The sequence below is a fragment of the Lates calcarifer genome, linkage group LG6 (assembly GCF_001640805.2).
Source record: "Lates calcarifer isolate ASB-BC8 linkage group LG6, TLL_Latcal_v3, whole genome shotgun sequence".
Classification (NCBI taxonomy): domain Eukaryota; kingdom Metazoa; phylum Chordata; class Actinopteri; family Centropomidae; genus Lates; species Lates calcarifer.
Window position 1 is genome coordinate 18,323,245 of NC_066838.1, and position 22,920 is coordinate 18,346,164.

At 41.9% G+C, this 22,920-nt stretch overlaps 2 protein-coding genes across 7 annotated transcripts in view; both read right to left on the bottom strand.

Annotated features, from left to right (window-relative positions):
* The window catches only part of fgd (faciogenital dysplasia), a 54,102-nt gene extending 43,285 nt beyond the window's left edge, over positions 1 to 10,817 (bottom strand). The window contains exon 1 of one of the 2 annotated variants that reach the window (XM_018701101.2): positions 10,456 to 10,817. In XM_018701101.2, the coding sequence (XP_018556617.1) occupies positions 10,456 to 10,477 (22 nt within the window). In that variant the 5' untranslated portion in view covers positions 10,478 to 10,817. The remainder of the gene's footprint in view (positions 1 to 10,455) is intronic. The other variant, XM_018701100.2, reaches the window with a different exon arrangement.
* Positions 10,818 to 16,021: 5,204 nt separating this feature from the next.
* The window catches only part of LOC108900177 (protein bicaudal D homolog 2), a 43,937-nt gene continuing 37,038 nt past the window's right edge, over positions 16,022 to 22,920 (bottom strand). Inside the window, exons 10-12 of one of the 5 annotated variants that reach the window (XM_018701084.2) lie at positions 21,721 to 21,952; positions 19,956 to 20,050; positions 16,022 to 18,323 (exon numbers count right to left, since the gene is read on the bottom strand). In XM_018701084.2, coding sequence (XP_018556600.1) covers positions 20,003 to 20,050; positions 21,721 to 21,952 — 280 coding nt within the window. In that variant the 3' untranslated portion in view covers positions 16,022 to 18,323; positions 19,956 to 20,002. Of the gene's footprint in view, positions 21,953 to 22,920 lie in introns of all 5 variants that reach the window. The other 4 variants (XR_007813428.1, XM_018701083.2, XM_018701085.2 and 1 more) reach the window with 4 other exon arrangements.

The following is a 22,920-nucleotide window of genomic DNA, read 5'->3' on the forward strand; positions in this document are numbered from 1 at the left end:
ATCAACGCTTCACTGAACCAACACCATTAAACTCTCCATGTGTTTATTGGGACACAGCTTCCTCTGGAAGGAAACCTACAGAATCTGTTCGATAGTGATATTTGTATGGTTCAAGTGCCATAAGAAGTTGATTTCATAAAAAACTCCAAGGATATTATCACCAACTTTTATAATGTAGTCACCTACAAGGGACAGCTGCTGTGACATGCATGTGATTTAGAGACAAATATCTGTAAGGACAGTGAGAGCAAAAGCAGAATGCAAAACATCCAAAGCTTCCACTTGTGAATGAGTCACTACATTCATACCTCACCCAGCTCACTGAAAGCACTCCAGACATATTTCTTCCACTGAATAAGATACAACAATGATGCAACCCTACACCGAGTGTCATTTAGAGAAGCAAGCCCACAAGCTACTTACTGTAATAGGGTTGAATCTTATTGTGGGTGTATGAGTGCTTTACCTATAAGTGTATTGCTGGCACAGTCTCCAAGCTGTCAAATAGATTAGAAGAGGAGGATGACTCGCATCTAGCTATTTTGTTTTTGTTTATCACTTACTGAATGCAAGGAGTCGCAGCAGCAGAGTCATGCCATAGTACATGTGTGTGTATGTCCTAGCTTAATGAGAGTCATCATTCAGCTCTGAAGAGTAGCACAATGATAAATGGAAGTTTAACAACCTACAGTAAACATACTTCATATTTCGAGAATGTTTTTGAAAGAACATTAATTACAACAATTTAGCTTCAGGCACATAGAGCAGCAGACAGGGAGTGAGCTTCTTGGGGAATCAGCTGACACACATGCATGCACACACATTCACAAAGACACACACACACACACATACACACGGACTAAAATACAGATGCCAAGCAGCCTGAGGCAGTTTGTTGTTTTATTACATTTTGACCTCTAGGATCGATGTAAATCTAATGAAGGGCTTGTTAGTGAATTAGGACCTCAACGCTAAAATGAAAAAAAAAAAAAAAAAAATGCTGAAAGCCTGAAATAATTGTTTGAGGAAGATAATCCACAACGGGCCACAGGAAAGGGATCCATCTGTGTGGATGTAGCTCTCATCTCCTCATTAGGCTCAGGGTGTTACGAATGTCATGTGATGAGAGCTGTAACTGGTGCAAAGTACGCTGGGAGAGGGCGGGCAGTCCAGCAGCCATAGGAGCTCACAGGTTCAGATCTCTGGGTGATAACTTAAAACAAAGGGCGGATCTAGGTGACGCATCTTAATGTGAGGAGGAAAGGGATTCTAAACTACTGTCGAAAATGCAAGTCATTGCAAACTGCAGCCGTTTAAGTGATAAGTCAAAGTCCAGATCTCTCTCCCATAAAACGGTGTTATCTAGTTTCACAAAGTCATTACAGAGTCAGAGGAGTATAGTATGATAAATGGCTGGTGGGTAGTGCAGACTGTAACAGGGGGAAAAAAAAGTGGAAAGTTAGCCTGCTGTTGCCAAGGTGACCTTCAGTGTGAAACACCTCGGTGTCACCCAGAATGAGAGCAGCTCGGCTGCTGAGCCACGGATCTATGAGAGAGAGCCGGCAAGACTACACACAGGGAGCCGTAATGATGGCCTGAGCCCACACAACTTCACAAACGCATTACTCTACCTTTAAGAATATGGATGTGAAAGAAGAACCGACCCAACCCTTAAAATAAGGCTGAGTCTACTGATGGCGTCTCACCACTGGTTACATACTGTATCACCACCAATTTTTGATCACTTCAACCAAAGAGCTTTTCTGACTTTCTCCATTTTTACAGGTCTGAAGAAGTTAAGTCATCAAGTAACTCACAAGAAAAACAGAAAAAAATACAACAAAGTCTGAGAAATAAACATAACTTTGTGGCACATTTTTCTGCTCCTCTCTCTTGTCATCATATCACAACCCCTTAAGGAAGTCCTGACTCTCAGATTGAAACTATACTAATACTGTTAGAAATCCTCAGTGATTATTTGTTAAAACAAACATTAAAGAGAGAGTCATAGTTTCCTGTCTCTTTTTTTCAGCTGCTGGGTGAGATGAAGAACTTTACAGGAATAACAGAACAGTGCCATCTAGTGGTATAATGACTGCTGTACACTCAGCAGAGCAGCGCAAGAGAGGTTCTTTGGAGAACTGGTGGGCTATAAACCATATTTGAATAAATAGAAGAAAGTGGTTCACTGACAGGCTTGTAAAAGCTGTTTTTCCTGCTTGATTTCATGATACTGAGTCAGCATTTTATGAATGACAGTAATAAGGGAAGAGATCTAGAGTAAGAGGGTGATTCTCAAAGCACGCTATTCTAGTAAGGGAAGATAAATCTGCAGTTGTAATAAATCATACCACAAAGATTTTCCACTGACAGCAGCATCTTTTCTCATCAAAACAGCAAATTATAGTAGTAATACCAAGACACACTAATAGCAGTTGGGACTGTTGAATGGTGACCATAAAATGCATGCATGCAAAACAGAGAGGCTGCAAACAATACAACTTTCACTATCTGGCAAGGCCTCATAGTGCACTAAATAAGAGCCCTGTTCAAACAGTCGTGCCATTTAAAAAGGAGCTAATCTGTGTCAGGCTAAGACTGGCAGTGGGGAAGCGAATAAAGCAAGGAAAAGTTTAGAGTTTCCTGCTGACTGTCAGGCCCTGAGGCTGTGTGGTACAAGGTCATACAAGTGCTGGATTTTAGTAGCAAAATCTAGTGTTCTGCCTGATTTATTCCTTAACAATAATATACAGGCTTAAAAGGAAGGAAGAGGAAAGGCAGAGAGACAATGGTTAATGACAACAGAAGGGCAGAGCAGAAGAGGGCGGAGGGTGGGAGGGAACCCAGGGGAGAGAGCAAGGAGAATTCAGCACAGGCTGCCTTTGTTGGCTGCAATCAGCCAGACTAGGAAGACATTTACAACATGGTTTATGGCTATATCAGGTGAGAGAATGCAAACGGTGGAGTGTGTGTGGTGATTAGGAGAGGGGGGATGTTAGGGGGGCGCTAAACTTAGCTGTAAGATCAAGGACATAAAGGCCTTGAGGAGCACTCAAGATTTTGTAAATCAGCATATACAGTTGATCATTCTCTAAAGCATATGATATCAGATTTTAGATTGATTTCCTACCTTCCAGGCAGCCAATGGTTTCATCTAACAGTGGTATAATGAAAATCAGCTTCCAGAAATCGGAGATGAGTAATCGATCATCATTTCATTGTCAGAGTTACATCAGCATGTGGAAATGCGGTTGCAAGCAGGGAATGCTTTAAAACCAGCATCCATGTAAAGCAAGAAAAACCCACACTGTCCTTCTAACAATGTCCATGTTTAGCTATCAATTGGCTTTTTAATGCTGTACTTCTGTGAAACTTACTCTCAAATCTCCAACAAGCGTCCTTGAAAGCACAGCCATAGAGAGTTTCTGCAGAACAATTCCTGCTCATAACAGAATCCCACATAAAATAATGTAACCTTGACAAAGGTTGAAAGATTTTTATACCGCAGAGAAATCTATGGGGACCAATTTCTGCCTGGAACATTAAAAAATAATAAATCTTATGAGCTTTATGCCAATATTTGACAATTCTGAAAAATCAAATAATAATCAGCATATTGACAATTGCATAACATAAACAAACTTGATGAGGATCCCTTAAAGGTTAAGGCTGGTGATATTGTCGACAAATTACATGAGTAAACTGAAATCAACAGTGCTTTACTCCATCTCTCAGTATTTTCTAACTTTCCCAGCCCATTTGTGGAACTCAGCCTCAGCCAACTTGATCCCACTGAAGATGTAAATCTTTAAAAATAGGTCACGAATATATACTTTGAGCTGCACACTGTAGATTTGAACAAGAGAAAATGTATTTTGGGGGGAATTAATTTTCATGAATAGTTCTGTTGAACAAGATAGTATTTACAGCAGCAGGACAGTTTCTGTAGAACTGGCTCACAACAGACTACAGTGCCCATGTTTATCGTAATAAAGGAAGATGTCATCTGGTACAATTGCGTGGCTCATTGATGTTTTTAATAGCCTTTGGACAACAATTGAATTCTATGACACAGAGGAATAAGTCACATCAGGCTTTTTATACACAGACACTTGTTAATTGGTTCAATTAAAGGGGCTATTCATACATTTTTTTCTGCCGTTGAACGTGGTTTCTTGTCGGGAGCGGTTGGTGGGGATGATCTTTGCCAAGAGCCTCAGCCATCACTGCGTTTATAATACAAGAGGTTATAATACGCCCTCTGAGCAGCGATTCTTCATCAGGGCAGACAGGACGCTACAGAGACTCCTGATAGGAAAGTGATGGGACAGACTAGCTGGGCCGGGGGCTAGCTGGTTAGCATGCTAACTTCAGTAGAAGAAAAGAAATGAAAGAAACAGATGCAGCACAAGAGTTAAAGTTGGTGCTGCTTTCCACTTCTGGAGACAGCTCTTGGCAAGTGAAGGAATGAAGTTTGAAGCTGAACTCGCAACATTTCTTCTTGACTGGTTTCTTCTGAACAGCTGTTGACGCTAATGCCAGCTTTTGTTGCGATAGCAAAAACTTACATATAGCTCCTTTGAAGAATTGTGACCTAAATACAGTAAGTATTGAGCAGGACATTTTACAGTCAAACTTGATGACACTGTCTCTAAGTAATCTCACTCTTCAGTTTCTTCTTACCTAGCATCAGTTGGATTCTTTTTAAGAGTCAAACTTCACATTCAGGATTTCTGTGTTGCCATTAAAGCTGTGAACCAGAATGCTGGTGCTCACCAGCTAACCTAGAGATGACCTCCACCTGGCTCCATCTCCCTCTTTCTCCCCCTGCTCCTCCTCCTCCTCTTCTTCCTCCCTATCTCCCTTCTCTCCAGATCCCCCTGCCTCACCCCAGTGTGTACAGGAAGCCCCTGCTTCTAGAGAGCCTGCTCTTCTGATGATCAGAGAGGAAAAACACAATGCCTTCAGTGTGTTAGAAAGGAGCTCAACTCATAAAATGCATACACACACACACACACACACACACACAAAGGGAGAGAAATAGAATGGAACATGCTTTTACTATTAAGGCTCTGTTTTTTTCTTTCCATATGACTTTCCCAGGAAAATCCCCCTCATCAGGGTAGGTCCAATCCAGACAGACAGCAGACTGGAGAAGAGACACAGATACACAGACAGACACAGAGGCCTGTGGAGAAATTGACCTTCTCGTCCTGTGACTGAGACACAAACAAAGACTTTTAAAGGCGTGAGGGGCTACTGAACTGGGCCCTGTCTCTGTTCTGTTTATCAGATCTCAGTGCTGATTTCAGATTATTTTTTTTCCCCATTTTTAGTCAGCCCACAGAGAGTCAGTCAATGATCCTCAATGAGCACTCCCACTCACAGAAGCTTAAAAGTGGTACAGCCTAGCATCTGGCTTACATACAACTTGATCTATCTAGACGACCGGGATGAGATTAATTTAGTCTCAGGGGTAATGCTCGATATTTGACATGTCTGTCCTTTATTGGGTGACACAGTAATTCTGTCCATTTCTAGAAGGCCTCAACAGTTGGTACCATTTAGGAAATCTAGGTCACTTCCGCCTTCTGTGTGTGTATGTGCAAGTGTGTGTGTGTGTGTCAGCCAGACCCTACTATAAGCCAAGAGACCTCCAGTATAAACATATTGTGCAGGAAGGAGTGCTGCTCTGAACAGAAACATCCTAATACCAAACAGCATTTGACTCCACTGCTATCCTCGTTGTCACACTCCAGCTCAGTCTTACTAATCTGTTAAAACTCTCCAAGCACTCAAGCGTCAGTGAGATCCTTTGATGTGGCTGGGAGGTTATTTGTATTTGATTAATACTCATTTTAATACAATCTGATACAACTGCCATACTGCATACTTCAGCTCAGCTCTAAAATCTTGAGTGTTTTGTCACAGGCGCCAAGGCAGATTTCTGTTGAAAGATGAGTCAGGCGATGTAGACCACCAATTTGTCTGTTGCATCACAGGGATTCAAACACTAATATTACAGGGCTGTTCAACTATGGCTATGATTGTAATACAGTTATTCTTCGGTAAACTATGATATTATATGCTGATGAAAATAGATGGGTAGAAACTATGATCATGACTATCAATCAATGATTTGGATTTTAGGGAACTGGAGGGAAAACAAAGGTCACATTTTCTTATTAAAGTTCTCAATTAGGTTGTGGAAACCCTTCAAGGGGTCCCAAAATAAATTTAAGGAGGCATAAGATGATTAAAAAGATAACAAAATCAAATATTTTAATCTCAATCTTTTTTGACTTTTCAAATTCGCTTCCACTGCTTCAAGCTCATAAATTCCCCAAATGAAACAATCAGGGAAGAAAAAAAAACTTCTCATAACTGTTGTCCACACTTGACTTATGATCAGACGTCACACAAAGATATTACTTCATATTTAGGCGTCACAAGTCAAAACGGTTGGGAACCACTGTCTTATGTCAGCTTCCACCGAAAGAGAACAGTTAGGTGTGGTGCAAAGTTGTAACAATATCCTTTATCAATTACTATAACTTGTAGGCAATAAACATTGCTCCGTAATTGCATATCGATGTAACTACACCTCAAACACAGCACGATTCAAAAACACACCTTTCAAAGGAGCGTGCCTGCAAATGACTCAAGAACCTGTTAAACAGGAGTGTCGATATATAAACCGCAACGTTTTCACTCTGGCTATAAGAAGTAGGGAAAACATCAAAACAAACCAGTTTCTAATCCCACCCAGTTACGTTTTAATGCTTTCCAATTCTTGTGCAAAGCCATCACCCTACTGTAAATGTGTCTTATGTGTGCTTGCAGCCTAACATTAAACTAGCAGACATCATAAACTACTGACTTATCTGGTGCAAAGGTAGACGTGAGGTCATTTAACACATTAACTGTAACAACTTGACACAGTCAATAACAGAAATTTACAGTCCATTAGGAAGCTCAGGTAAAGACCTAAAGATGGGACCCCAGCATGCAGTGCAGAAAAGAAAACACTTTCTAAAAATGGCCTCTCAGGAAAGGGGTCAATCACATCAGAGGCCCCTTTTACACACACACACACAAAAACTGCAACGTTGTCTCAGCTGAAGTCTTCTCAACAGCAGGATTCACACATGACCACCATTAGGAAAATCAATGTGACACTCTGGCAGGCCAGAAAAGAGCCTGAAGCTTCTGAATGGCCCTGAAAACTGAGTCATGCTGTCTCACACCAACAGATAAACAGAGTGAGACAGAGACATGGAGGAGTAGAGAAATGTAGGGGATGTTCAGAGATTGCAGCTTACAGGAATAAACCGACTTGTTGGACGACTGCTCTGCCGGTCACTTTGAGAAGGTCAACACCAAAATCATCCATTTGTACAAAAGGAGATTGTTAGCTTCAGTGCTAATACTATGCTGAGTGATAGTAGCCAACTGGCATTATCCCAAGTAGTAATACTGATCTTTCAGTGAAAGTGTTGAGTCCGACTGATACATCGGTGGAGCTGATATTATCAGACATTAGCTAATTGCTAACATATTAATATCAGTGTATGTATTGGCCAATAAAACTGCAGGACAGAAATGCAAAAAATAAGTTTGAGGTCATTTAAAAACAGATTCAGCATTACAAAATTTGACCAATCAGGGTGCTCAGGGCAACCTATCAGCAAATGATGTATGAAGCACACACCACTTTCCTTAAGTCATTTCATGTGTTATCACAATGCATTTTTTGCTTTTCATGTGTCTTTCATACCACGCATTTCTGTACTAACTAACCTCTAAGCCTTCACTTAATCCTAACCACGACAAGATAAGGTGACTGAGCATAGGTTTAAATTTTGAACTCTGTCCTGGACTCTACCTATATATTATAGGGATTTTTATATGCAATCAATGGTGTGATAGTACCAAACCTGGTGACAATGAGATTTCAGGGTGATGTGCACAGTTGATGTTTCTAGCTGTTGTTGGCTAACAAATAGTTCTAAAAGTTTTGAGGTGAGGCGCAGCCCCTTTGCTGAATTACTGAGCCCTTATGATAATAAGCAGTAGGCTATATACAACCCAAAACAGCTGAAGAGAAAGTATGGCAAGCAGAGCAAAAGTAACCCACTAGCATTTGAGGATAAAAACTATTTCAATCAAAACTTCTGCCTAGTGGATACAACTTTCTCCAGACATTGTACCAACTGCATAACTGAGACGAAACTTCACAAACACACTGCTAATCACCTACTATGACTCTCTACTGCTACCACAGTATTATGGGATATCTGATACATAGGCCATTTTGGTACCTCTGCCCACATGACTTAACAAGTAAACTCACTAATGGACCAATCTTGTTTTAACTTACAGCCAAGATAACCAAGTCTTTGAAAGTGAGAGACACAGCAGGGGTATCTGAACTCAAAAAAGTGGGAACAAGGGGAACCGGGCAGATAATATTCTCACTATCCTCCTCCCTAACTCCCCTCTATGTTTATCTAACATGAGGGGGGAGATGTTTACATTGGCTTGGTTAAACACAGACAGGCCCAATAGCTTTTGTTAATAATAAATAACCTAAACAGCCAGGCTGGGACATCCAACGCTGGAGAGTGTCGCAGCCAAACGTGGACCACCGTTGCCCTACATCTGCGGAGGAGACACATTCACCCACATTTGAGTGAGAGCGTATACAGAGCGTGAAGAGGACTGAGAGGACTGAGAGTGAAGTCTGTCAGAAGAGTTTATGGAGCTGGAAACAAGTCTGAGGACTGAGGTGGAATTTAAACTGAGAGGCATACTATCTATCCCACCACAGTTTATTTGTGATGTGGTTTGTTTTAATAGATTCTCCGATGATTTGATGCGAGCAGCCTACAACCCTTTTGACCCTCCCATCGTAAACATAAAAATAAGCATTAGAGAGTGCACGGGCTGGTTGGATTCCCATGTGGAAGGAATAGAGTTGAGTGAGCTTCAGGAAAAAAAAAGAAGATATATTTCATCTGACGGCGGTTGCAGGGAGCACTAGTGCTGTGTGTGTGTGTGTGTGTTGGGGAAGGGGGTCTAAGGCAGGCAGAGAGATGAGGGGGCAGAGATTGATCTGGGACAGTGTGGGAGAGAAAGAGGGAACTGCAAAAAAAGGAGCGGGAGATAGAGAAAGAGAGAGACAGAGAGTGAGCAAGACCTTGGGAACAAATGTGTGTGTGTGTGGGAGAGAAACGATACACTGCTGGACTGCCGGAAAAAGAGAGTCAGCCAGGAGGACGGCAGATCGATTCCTCCCCTGAGTCTCACAACAAACACGCTCTTTTTCTCTCTGCATAGCTCACCTCTGCTGCAGCCTGATATCGTCCCATCAGCACTTCATCTCTATCACTCTCTCTCACTGTCTCTCTCTCTCTGTTATACCCTCCTCCCCCCTTCTTTGTCTGCATGCTAGCACTTTATTCCATGGCCTCTGTGAAAGATCTTGAGAATTTAGCCAAATTTTCTATGGAGTTTGATTCTCACAGTAACTTGCCATGGTTAGCTGATAGGAATATTAAGCCAAACGACCCAGATCTGTCATCTCAGCACCATGCAAGACACAACCACATGACACACGAACAATGACCTGGACACGGCGAATAATGAATAGAGAGAAAGAAGAGAGAAAAAAAGTACCCATCTTTTGTTTTTGTGGTGGAAACGCATCTCATGATCAAAAATATCTCTGTATGCAGTGCAAAGAGGAAATGATGACACACACACACACACACTTCACCTCAAATCCCAAAAAGAAGTCCTCCTACCACCCTCCCAGACTGACTGGCATTTACTTTCAATACGATCCGTAATCTCATGAGTCCTGCATCACACACACTCTCTGGTCCACTCAAATTCCACACTGGGACACTGTAGCTGCTTTGGCCACACACATTCACACATACACACACTACAGTGGGGAGGAGGATGGATGGCTCCTCGTCTAATGATTATTATCTGAATTAACATCCTCATTGTGGTTACTTCTTTATATGCAATCATATACAAATATTGTGTGTGCGTATGTGTGTGTTTGGGGGGGGGCTGCCTCAGACTGGGGCAATAGTGAGGTCAGAGCTCCCTTTTTCTCGGGGTTTGGCACGGCTTTGCTCCTATTCTTGCCGTGTCAGCTGAAGCTTCCCAACAGAGCATTAACGCTCCTCTCAGAGTGTTTGTGAAGCGGCACTGACGAGCAAAAAACAACTCTTTACGTTGTTTCGGAGTTGATGCGGGCCTGCAGCTGCCCCCGTTGACAGCTGGCAAAAGCATTTTGGAATTCAAATCCTGTGCGCAATACAAACCGTGGCCATTTGGAAACAACTTAAGAAAACCGCAGAGTTTTTTTTAAAGAGAGAGAGAGAGAGAGAGAGAGGGAGAGGGAGAACCGCCTTTTAGTTATCAGGGCGAGTCACTTACCAGTAGCTGAAACCCCCTGCATCTTGCACAAACTTCTTCTTCTCCGGTCTTTCTCGGCTGAACCCGTCCTTTTCCTCGGAGAAACTGGCAACAACAGCGTGGCTCCCTGCGTACGGTGGAGGACTACACTCGGAGGAGCGCCTCTACTTCACAGCCCCCCCTTTCCTGTTAGCCGATAATAAAAAACAAACAAACACACGCACACACACTAAGGACACTTCATGGTTTCCTAACGGACGCGAGAGATTTCACCCGGCTCATTTTCCTGCAGAATAAGAGCAGTGTAGCCCTCCGTGTAGTCCTTTCTCCTCCCTCTCCAAAAACAGAACTCTGTCCTCTGTGTGTGTGTATGTGTGAGTGTGTGTATGTGTGAGTGAGTGCCGCTGGAAAAAAAGAAAAAAAAAAAGAAAAAGAAAATGCGCGTTCCCGCCTGTGCGCCGCGCGCGAGCTCGACATGCTCATTCATTGAGCGTGAATGCTACAGTCAAAGATTAGCATCAGAGAAAAACTGTAAAAAAAAAAAAAAAAAACAAGTTAATTTCATCCTTTAACTCACCACTCGACTTTAGCCTGAATAGCTCACTCTGTTTCATCCCGCCTCTACTCAAAGTGTAGTTTTGCATCTTTAATATTACATCCTCAGCCATGATATGCCCACTGGCATGGAGGCATGCACGACATGGGTTGTCACGTGAAGTCATGAAAAGGATGAGGCCTATTTCAAGAGATGGCTCTGCTTTGAAAACTCCACAGCTGCCTATTAGTGTGGAAAAAGAGCCTGGAACACAAATACTAACTGGCAATGCATTTCCATGTCACTGCGCAGGCTTTTCTCCTGATCTTTTAATTGATTATCTTGAGTTTCAAGCCAGCTGAATGGATGCTGTCAGCTGCCTCTGTGAATCACAGTAGAGACTAATAAGGAACTGACAGTAGGAGAAAAGAAATGTTGGATATAACAGTCGTTGTAGTTGTAAAATGTAATCTCTGTTGCTTGTGTATGTTCATCCAAAGTTCAAAGTTTGGACTTTACTTGCTTGCAAAGGTCAGCTGTGTGGTATTACAACCTTCTGGTGGTGGAATGTAACTAAGTACATTAACTCAACTACTGTACTTAAGTACACAAAGGCTCTTTTTTCCTATGCTGCTTTTTACTTCTACTTCAACATATTTCAGAGGTAGATGTTGCATATATAACTACATTTTTTTATTTGACAGATACAGTTAGTAGTTACTTTTCATATTGACATTCTACATTAAAAGAATATGTGATACACTTTATAAAAGTACAGTGTATTATTACAGATTAAGCCAGCAGTTCTCAACCTTTTTGGCTTGTGACCCACTACAAAATGTGTTTATGAGATGATTGCATTTCCGCCAGGAGGTGATTTCCCCTCTGAATTTCTCAGATGGTTTCATTTAAATAACAATTTGAGGCCCAGAGAGAGAAAAAAAATGATTAAACAAGCAAAGATTATGGAAAAGTCCAAAAATGAACATAAATTCATGAAGCATTATTGAGGTATTTCCACCCATTAATCATATTACGACCCCTCAGATTTATCTTGTGGCCCTTCTGAGGGCCGGACCCTTAATCTGGGAATCACTGCAATAAACTAGCTCACTGTATATAAAGCAGAAGTAACTTTAATTCAACCAGCTTTGACAGTAAAATGCTACTTATGTACTGATCCACCACAGCTTCAATTTTTCCACAGAATGAGTAATTTTAGTTCAGGGACTTTAAATACATTTTGCTAATAATCTTTCTGGACTTGAACTTTACTTGTTTCGCAGTATTTTCATTTTGTTATGTTTATACTTTTACTTAAGTAAAGTGTCTGAGTACTTCCACCATCGATTATGTTAATCATGTTTTTCCTCAGTGATGTGACTTTCCTAAACCAATCTTCAGGAGCGCGGCTGTGTGGTCGCTAACCCTCCTCACCCCTTTCTGTGTCTGTCTATGTGTTCGGCCCCTCCATCCTTTTGAAACCCGTGTCGACTCAGCTAAGTGTCATTAACCCCCTTTTGTGGCAGCTGCTGTTGCTACACGCTTTTCATCTGCCTCAGATCAACACAGGCAACAGCAGGGTGTCTAATGATAATGCCTCCCTGTCTGGCTGCTCGCCAGGCAGAAGGCCACTACGCTGACCCATACTCCTCTCTAATAAGCCGTATATATACAGTATATATGAGCTCCTTTATACTAGCTCTCTGACTGCACTCTAATCACTTAATTTGCAAAACATGACTTCCATTTTGCAGACTCAAGCAAATACAAGAAAAGAAAACACAGCCTCCCTTTTTACTTGAACCGTTTTCCTCTTTGCTTTAGAGAATAATTCTGAATATGTCAGTGCAGAGTCTGAAAGGCCAAAGTGTTTTGTGGATGACTGAACTCGTGTTTTAAATAGACCAGGGGCCCCTGTTAGTGCCTCCGAGTGCATGGAGCTGCCTGTCATGCCCGTCCGGGGCCTGCTGGTCCACAGAAAGCAGAACACCAAACAGCCCCCTGGGATACATCCTCTCCCTTCGCTTCCCTGGGGCTCCTCCACTCAAAAGGCACAGAGCAGAGAGAAACAACAGCATTCACAGGAGAAGAGGGAGGAAGGAGGAAGAGCGAGGGGAAGGGAGTTAAAGGAAGAGGGGGAAAGGTGAGAGACAGAGGGAGCTGTATGAAAAAAGACAATTAGGACTAACAGAGAGAGAAGACTGAGTGGCAGATGTGCCGCGGGATAGGTGTGAATGTCGACACAGATAAGTGTGAGATGAGCTACCAAGAGCTTTTTGCACTCATCTGAAACCATCACCGTGTAAATGCCCCAATCATATGACTAATCACACTTTAGGCAGGGCTGCCAGGTTTCATTTGTTCACTCTTTTCCAGGTGCAAATTAAAGCCTCATACTGATTGAATCAACACTTCATCTGTTGTTTGACAGATGTTGCTGTGGTAACCTGCCATTTTGAGATTCTACGTTGATAACGCCGACAGATCCATGAGTCACAGTAGGGAGGACGCTCACGCCCCACGTCCAGTGTCAGGACTAAGGAATGTTTTAATGCATCATGAGACTGAGCTCACACTCCACAGGCCATAAATTTGTTAAACATCCTCAGCGGTATTATTTCTGCTCCAGTAGAGCTGTAAAGAAACGTGTTTATCTGACGTGTGTTTGAAGCAAATCCATGTGAGACGTGTCTGATTGGTGCTGCTCGTTCTAGACCAGCTGATCATGGCTCCTTCGGGCTCCACATGGACTTATCACATGACAGCGCCGGCTGATGCACATAAAGAAGACTCTTTGTTAGGTCCAAACACACATCCTGTCTTTCTTTTAAGGACAGAGCTAGACCTTAAAGTAGCTTTCGTGTAGTCAAGCTGTTCTTGGAGATGTCAACAACTGTAGTATGAGGACCCCAAGTGGTGAATTTTTACAGTGCACAAGCTGAGATATGAAACAGCTGCTGCTGTATGAACCTCCCTCCATCCAGAGCATAATCACAGCACCTGCATATTAATAGAGCCGGACCGATGCCATGGAATGAATCCCACTGACCCATATTTCCCCTGCCAGTCGAGTCATGGGTGGGGAGGATATGAGCGTAGACTGGCACCAACAAAGGCTCCTCTGTTGCTACGGTGATGTCATCTGTTGTCAGTGAATTGACCTCTTCACTCTGGCTTTCATTAATACGCTTGACGTTCAAATTCAATCAGTGGGGCATACGCTAAACGATCGCAACTGGTTTTACAGCACTAAAGCACAGTGTGGGTGACTTGACCATAAATGTAATTGACTTCAGGCGTATTAAGTTTTCCCATTACTGTAACTGAAATGCTGTTTTGTGAACATTTGTGGGAATAATGTAAAACCAGTAATTGTGCAGTCACTTAAAGGGGCAGTCAACCAATTTTACACACGAAGTTCAGTTTATTCATAACGAGGAGCACGACTCAATCTGTGTGCTGTGGCTTTCCAAACTTTGAAAAATAACACTTACGTTATGACCCTACTGAGCTGCATTATGGGAAGAGTAGGATAGCTCACACAAGGAACTAAAATTCCTGATATCTTGGCCTCTGTCGCCTCACTTTTTCTTATTTCTCCTTTAAGTCCCCTAAACTTTATGAAAACTTCATGAAATTCAAAATTGCTGGAAAAACCCTTTAAGATCATTTTTGTTGAACTACTTTTAGAAAGGTCTAAACTTATATCATTTTACTGTTAGAGCTCAATCAATATGATATTCCACGTTTGCTTAGACCCACATCTCTCAGGGTCAGGGAATCTCTGATAAATCTTTCTCAGAAATGAAAGATGTTTGGCACATTGTAGATCCTATCTGAACTGGACAGTGATTGTCCATTAGGGCCCATTCATGTGATGTCAATGTTTTTAGTGAATATGCTCATTTTTGTTATTGTTTATAAGTTACATTTAAATCAGTGATTCCCAACCAGGAGTACAGTCACACCAGGGGGGTACTTCTGCATTTGCCAGGGGGGTATTTGAACAATAACCACACAAAAAAGATTAGTGCGAGGCTGATGTCTTGTATATTATTTGTCACAATAATCAATTAAGTACTGGCTACAATGACAAGACTGCACAGAAGACACCTCCAACCAGTTGTAACAGCTTGACATCACATGCTGCGACTGAGAGTGCGTGAAAACCAGTTCGCAAGTACGAAGAGAATTCAAAATAGACTGCAAAAATTAACACATAAGGGGGTTGAAACATTCAGCTTCTGCCACTCTATAATATCTAGTTTAACATCAGTTTAATAGAACACATAGAAGTCATGACAGAAGGTGTTGATAAAGCAGTACTGGATTTCATCTGATAGGGGTGCATCAGACAGAAAAAGTTGCTTCACATTGCTATGTTCATTTAGAGTAATAGACAAATTTAGAGCACTTTTCTATATGATTTATTTAATATCATGTATCATTAGTCACTTTTGGGCTGTGAGCAAAAAGTATTCTTAATATCGATTAAACTATCGGTTGTTTTTTAAACAGCCTGACAGGACTTCCCAAGCATTTTTAAATAACTACAAAGAAAATCACTGCAGCATTAATTGGGCAGAGCCGCTGGGCCTCCAGAGCCTGGACAGGAAGTACTGGGTGTACCAAAGGTCAGCAGAAAATTGGCTCTCAGTTGCGTGGGTGTATATATCTCCAGAAGGCAGGGGGAGAGGGGAGGAAAGGAAAAGAAATGGGAAAATGGAGGAAGGCCGAGGAGGGGAGAGGAGAAGAGAGGAGAGGGAGGAGTGAGGTTTAAGCGAGACAGCAGAGAAAAGACAGGAGGGAGAGAAAGGAGGGTTGGAGAGGGGGGAGGAGGAGAAGGGGGGGTCGGTGGAAGTGTGTTTTTGTGCATTGTGTGAAATGTGATCATGTCCTGGAGCTGCTCAGACAGCTGGGAAGTTCCCCTGCCCCTGGCTTCCAGCTGGGATCACTCTGAGGAGACACCGGGGCTGCAGACCATACACTTCCCCAGGTTAACCCTTCGTGTCCTGCTGCTGAGGCTATAAATAACGACACTGAAACGCCTTGGAACTTAAGTCACATTTATTGATTTTAGCCAGTATGACTACCTTTACACAGACATACCACCTCTCTACTGGAAAACAAACGAAACACTTTCATAGGATTAGTTCAGCAGTAATACATCAGACTTAACTCATGTCTTTTCTTTTTTTTTTCTCAGTTTTTTTTTTAACACCCTGACAAAAGTTTACATGTTTGTTTTCAATTCTGTGTAAAGGTCCCATGACTGAGAAACATGCATATGACATTTAGCTGTAATCAATATGCCACTAATCATAATGCACATTATTGATAAGAATACAGTACTGCATGACAATTCAAATAAATACCAACATACAGGTGAAGTCATTATTTCATATAAAGATATCAAACTCTCATTATGGATCAATACTGAAACACAATATGACAATATAAAGTTTGCACAGCTAATTTCATTATCACAATGCTATCGCTTCCAGCAAACAGAAAACTTTTTCTTTTTTTCAAAATGTAAAACTGTATCTGAATTGCACTTTTTTTTAGCTTCTTGTCCGTATTGGTAACTTTAACGCCTCAACAAACAAGCATTGGCTATGATGGCACTATTCAAGCTTGTTGATGCTTAATTTGTTTTCTGTTTACTGAAAACATAATGCTCAAAGATGATATAAAAAAAAAGAATAAAAAAAACCAAACAAAACTCAAATTGGACAAAAAGAAAGATAAAATGCGCTCTCTGCACATTTTTTTTCAACAATACTATTGATATCACATTACCTTCACCAAACAAAGCTAGAGATACGTAGATGTTTCCAATAGTACACCGATCTACCCCAACACATTACAGATGCATGGAGCATTTTGTTCAATAACAGGAGGCCAAAGGGATTTCTTTTGGTTCCCAAAGTTTGATAAAAAAACAACCTTTTCTTAATACCCCTGAATTTATTGAGTGGATCACTGACCTGCAGAATTCAATACAATTTCAGTTTTATTGAGCTAATTTTTAAAACTATCACCTCACTCATGCAGAAAGGGGTGGAAATTCCCTTTGCACTTATTGCTGCTCACAGTCATTTTGAACCCAAAGTCCTCACCTATTTAAAAAAAAACGAGAACGTAAAACACTAGTCTAAGATTCTCCCTTGAAACAATGAAAGGCACTACTGGTCAGAAACGAAGAACTAAACAAACCAAAAAAAAAAAAAAACACAAAACCCCGGCGCTCACAACAGGAGAGCCAATGGCCCCGAATTACATCTTTCTCAGCTGACGGTTTGTCTTCTTCCCGAGTCTTGATTCTTTTCAAACCTAAACGGTGTACCAAGATTTGGCACGATAAAAACGAAGAGAGAATGAAACAATTCCAATTTGGAATTTAATCGTTGCACTTGCAGAGAATTCTGAAAGTCAGTGATCCCGTTTCAGTGGAACACCCTCGGTAAGAAGCTAGGAAAAGCATCATCTTGTCACTCAAATTTTTCCCAAAACACAACTTACCTATTTGAGTCAGGGCGTCGTCAAGTTTCATTGTGTTAGTTTGAACTATTCCTAGGAATAATAAATACATGAACAAACCCCAGAATTTGATCACCCTGGATTTTTTTTGTATAGAACATGGCAATAGAACAAACATAAAAGAAAACCAACAGCATAACATATGATGTAACAAAACAATTTAAGAATGATTATTTGATGGATAAAATCTTGAGGAATAAGTCATAATAGTAGGTCTGTGGTTTGTGAAGCCCTTACTGGAGTAAATAGCCTCTTAAAAATCACATGATTCAGGAGGACGTATAATCCTATAGTCTCATAACCTATACTGAATAACTCACAAACCATAGTACTACCATGCTTTCCTATAGGTTAATAATAGTCTGTTATAATCCTATATAATGAAAGTGCACAGATTAAGAAAACAAACTAAAACAACAAAAAAAATAAAAGTAACATAGCATTGAGAAACAAGCCCATGTCCCCTGGCTTCTCATTGGAGGGTTAGATTAGCCAATCACAAACTCTGGTCGATCAGATCAGTGAACTTGTGAGAAATTGGCTTCCAGCAGCAGCACGCAAAAATATGAGACCAAGTGTAATATGTGTGTTCAAAAAGGAAAAGGAAGGACAGTTGATGTGACTTTTAAAAAAATCTGTTTTCATTTAGCATTTTCTCTTATGTTTTGTTGTGGCTATTTTTTTTTTTTTTTTTGGTCTTCCAAGTCCAAATAGCCTACAGTGCTAACTCTTTTCGGCGAACTCAATCAGCTGTGAGAATGGACCTTGTGTCGGTACTTCGTCATCGGCGCAGAGCTACTGTAATTTACTGCAAAAATGGAGACACAAACAAATGATCAGCATTAGCATTATTGGTCGATTTAGAGCGAGATTGTTAACATGGTCAGCAGCACGAGTCCACACAGACAAAAGTAGACGGCGGCTGGAGTTAGTCAAAGCAACAGAAGCCGATGTTAGGAAGCCCCCCACGAATGCAGCTGATGTCATGTCAGGAGCTTCTCTGTCATATTAGCGTCGCCGGTGTGTTTTCTGAGGCAGCTGATGTGAAAGCACATTCACCACCAAGTTATCCTGCGGGTGCAAGTTAGGAAGCCAATGACTCACAAGTACCACGACCTTTCATTCATGGGACAGAGTTGAAGCCACATCCCACCACCCAGGTTTCAAAGGAGATGGGTCTTTCTCATATGCCATGCAAGTTAATGAAAAAATGGATTATGGTTTTTGACATGCAGGCTTTACAAGAAAACCAGAAACTAGATGCATCATGTGTAGTAAAACTTAAAGGTGAAGTGGGAGGAGCCTGCAAGCAGAGGTAGGAGGAGCCTTTTTTTTATTTTTTATTTTTAGGTGGCATGCTGTTACGACACCAGATATGCCAGACATTGATTTCAAACTAGATGGAGAGAAGGGGGAATTCATCTATCTAAGAAATTACAATCACATCCTGGGGTCTATCTACCGCTCAGTGAGCCTATACAAGGGGACGGGTTAGGGGCTCAACTAATTTGAATCAATGTCCTCTGGTTGATTGAGCAACTAGTCTGTTTTTTATATACCTCCAAAAATTACCAGGAGTTTCTCCTTCAGGAAAACCCCTGGACTCATTTCTCCAAAGTATCAAGAGTCAGCTCTCAGCCAGACATCTGGCTTTCTTCACCAGCATGTCTAGCTTTTCTTATCTCCTCCCTCAGGAGCTGGTTTTACAACACGAGTAGTTCTCCCTGCTACTCTACTCCCCAAAAAACCTTTCCTCCGTCAGCGCAAACTGATAGAAACTGAATATATCGCACTTGTAAGTTACGTGAATCTAAAATGGAAGAGTGATTGGCCTCCGAGGAGGTTTTTTTTCCCTAACGTGTACGATAGCCTCGTCTCCATGCTGTGTGCTGTGGCTTATGGATGCACACTCAAGCAGGGTTGACTGCTGATGCTGTTCCATTTTCGGAGGAATAAATGAACTCCTCTCTTCGTATTTGAGAGGAAGGAATACTGTAATACGATCCTGCAAGATTATATAACCTGAACATGATCATATTAAGAATATAGAGTACAATATATAGCTTAGTAGTGGTAGAAAAGTCTTAATTTGATAAATCTTGCAGGATTTCCTCACATCAACCCTGCTTTTAGCATCATAAAGCTAATGTGTCTATGATCCACAAGCAGTACATGGATTTATTAAACAAGCCCCACTTATATTTTTTCTATTTGCGTAATGCTAGCTTGCGAGGGGGTTAAAGCTATTGTGGATACTAAAATAGTACGTTGCTTTGTCCTCACACACCAAACAACAAAGAAAAAAAATGAGCGACCCTCCATTTGCAAAGGTTAAAAAACATAATGCACACATGAGAGCCCTTCACTTCATACACTGATATACACACAGGCAAAAAAAAAAAGATAAAAATTGGGAGCACAACATACGTGAGGACGTTACCTGACAAAAATATTCAGAGGGCAATTTTTCCCCACATTTTCCTCATTCTAGTTAAAGGGTGAGTGGTGATGCTGGGGGAGCAAGCTGCTGACAATCTACAAGAGAGAAGGTCGTCACGTGGCGACCAAGCAACAAGACACAAGATTAGAGACATGAGGAAAAAGGGTTTTTCAGCCACATAACCACAGAGAAATGATCAGAGACCTCTGAGTGAGCTCCCAAAATTGGAAGAAGGGAAACAGAGGATGGGGGGAGAGAGAGAGAGGGAAAAGAACAGCGTTAGCTCAAGATGAGACACAAGGACAGGGCTTTACATCAACAGATAAATATATCAAGTGTTTGGGTCGACAGGCACTTTTTGCCGAGTGGTCGGTTGGTTTTCGTTTGCAGATTTATTATCCAGATGTGGGTGCCTTTTTGATTTGTGCTCTTCTAGGATTTTCTCCATTTTTAAAAAATCATCTTTGATCAAAACTATATTGTATCTCTGTTCACAGTAATCATTATATCCATTTTAATAGAAGCAGGAACCTGAGGCACCTATGCTGAAGTGCACTTAATTTGGGTGTGGAGATCGATTTGTCAAACTTTCTTTCTCTCTTGAAATATGGCTCTGAAAGAATCCATCGCAACATAATGGGTCACATGGAATAGATAGCCCTCCTGTATCTCACCAGACACCAAATAACTCCTCTTTTTTCACAATGTAGAGCCCTGTAGTACATGAACTTGTCTTGTACCACACACCTGACAAACAGAAAAACAGTTAAAAAAGCTCATAAGCGTTTTTAGCTGCAAAGCCATGCGATTCTATTGACCCTATTGTATTGGTGTGCTAGCATCACAGCTTTAAAATGATCCTGAAATAAACACCTGTGGTCACAGGTGCTCCTTTTCTGCCCAAGCAATTCCACCATGAAACCCACTTGTGAGTTTTTGAATTTCTGTGTAGAATCATACTGTGCTCCCCTAGCATGAAAGCAGAGGGAGATTGCATATTTTAGTTCCTTTATCTTCTTGTAAACATTTAAGAGTGACCTGATTAGACAGTGGGCTACTGGACACAGGTCAGTCCTGGGGGGACCAGGACGGAGAGGCAGGAGGAGAGAAGGGGGCTATTTATTCAAAGGAGCACCAATGCCAACAGACGAGCTGAAGAGCAGAGGATGTCATATTTAGTTACAAGAGCATCAGATTGACATCCTCTTTACAAGTCCCCACCCCCACAATGTGTTACTGTTACCAGGCAATACACTCAGGGGGCCAGAACAAACAAGCACAGAAGCTGCCACCTTTTACATCATACGTACGGCACCATGACAGCGGAAAGAATAGACACTCCATAATATCCACAAAACCCCCCAATATAACCGGGGCCTTATAATCCACATGCCATATATGTCTACTACAGTCCAGACGTCTAGTGCACACTGTACATACATCTGCATTCCCCTAAGCGTTTACACTAGCACACACGAGCAGCCAGTTAGTCACACAGCAGTCCCTAGAGGAGCGCAGGCTGGCCAGGGAGCTAAGCGAGCGAGTGGGGCTCTTTAACACTAAGGCAGGGAGGGTTTTGGCCCGTAGGCCCCCCCCTCCCCTCTGTACACAGCAGTCCCTTGCGGACTTGTCAGCCGCCACTTCAGTCACAGTAGATCTTGTACTTCTCGCTGCAAAAGACCACGGGGCCTCCCAGAATGCCGTTGGGCACGGCATTGTTGTGCTCTGGTCGGCCAGAGCCAGAGCAGGTGAGACTCTGACTTACGTGGGGGTTGTTGGCGGTGCCGGCAGCAGCCTTGCTGCGGGTCTTAGCCCGCCCGGTGTTGCCTCCCCGGCGGGTCTGCTCGTGGTCAAACTCCAGGTCCTCCAGGCGCTGCGTCAGGGCCAGCTTCTGCTGGATGGCCATGCGCAGCAGCGAGTTGAGGGTCTTCTTCTCGTCCTCGGCTGCGGCGAGCTGCCTCTGCATCTCATCCAGCTGGGTCACATACTCGTCACAACTGCAAGACACACAGAGAGAAAGCTATAGAGTCAGGTGTGTATTTGTGCACTTTAAACTGAAGAATATCACCAAGATGTTTTTACACCATCAATAATTTCCAGCATCATACCACCAGGGGGCACTGACACTTCCAATAACACCAAATAGTGTTTGACTAAATGGAGAAAATAATAGGTTTGTTTTTTAAAATATGAAATTAAACTTAAACAATTGTAAAACTACAACCATCACACACACACCTGAGCTGTATATCTGAGATACTGACACCAACACTCATGAAGCCTAAAACAAGTGTACAACACTTTCATTATGACCTTTCCCCTGTTTGCACAGTGTTTTTGGCACCACCAGGTAGAGCTGTTGAGCTGCATGCACAAGATGTGATAAGAAAGCAGAGCTCCTGCATTATGAAGATTTCATCAGCCATGTCAGGGCACTGCACCAAACCTCACAAACTAAAATGCTCTCAGCTCATTTTCAGTCATTTGAGAAGATATTTTGCAACACATGACAATAAACTGTCCACAGCTGAAATTACTTGGGATTATCTGAGCATTGCAACATAGTAGACTTCTCTTCCCTCTTTCAAATATCATAAATGCCACATTTCAAAACAAACTTCAACACCATATCCACTTTGGACCTTTACATTTTTAAAATATATTTTCAAAAATGATATGCAAATCCATGGTTTTGGGGGTTTATACAGACACTCCTGCAGTGTATGACTGGCATTTTATGACCAACTAAGACATCTCAACGTACTCTCATCTGATAGCTTACAGCTTCTCTGAATTATATGAGGAGTGTATGAGCAGTGGAAGTTAAGAATAGATCACATACACACAGGATGAAAGCATTAACCTATGGGTCACTGAGAAGATCCTTTCTGCGTCACCTGTGGGACAGACTGAGGAGGGGAGTCAGAAGGGGGGGGGGGAAATGACTATGGGGAAGGGAGGAATG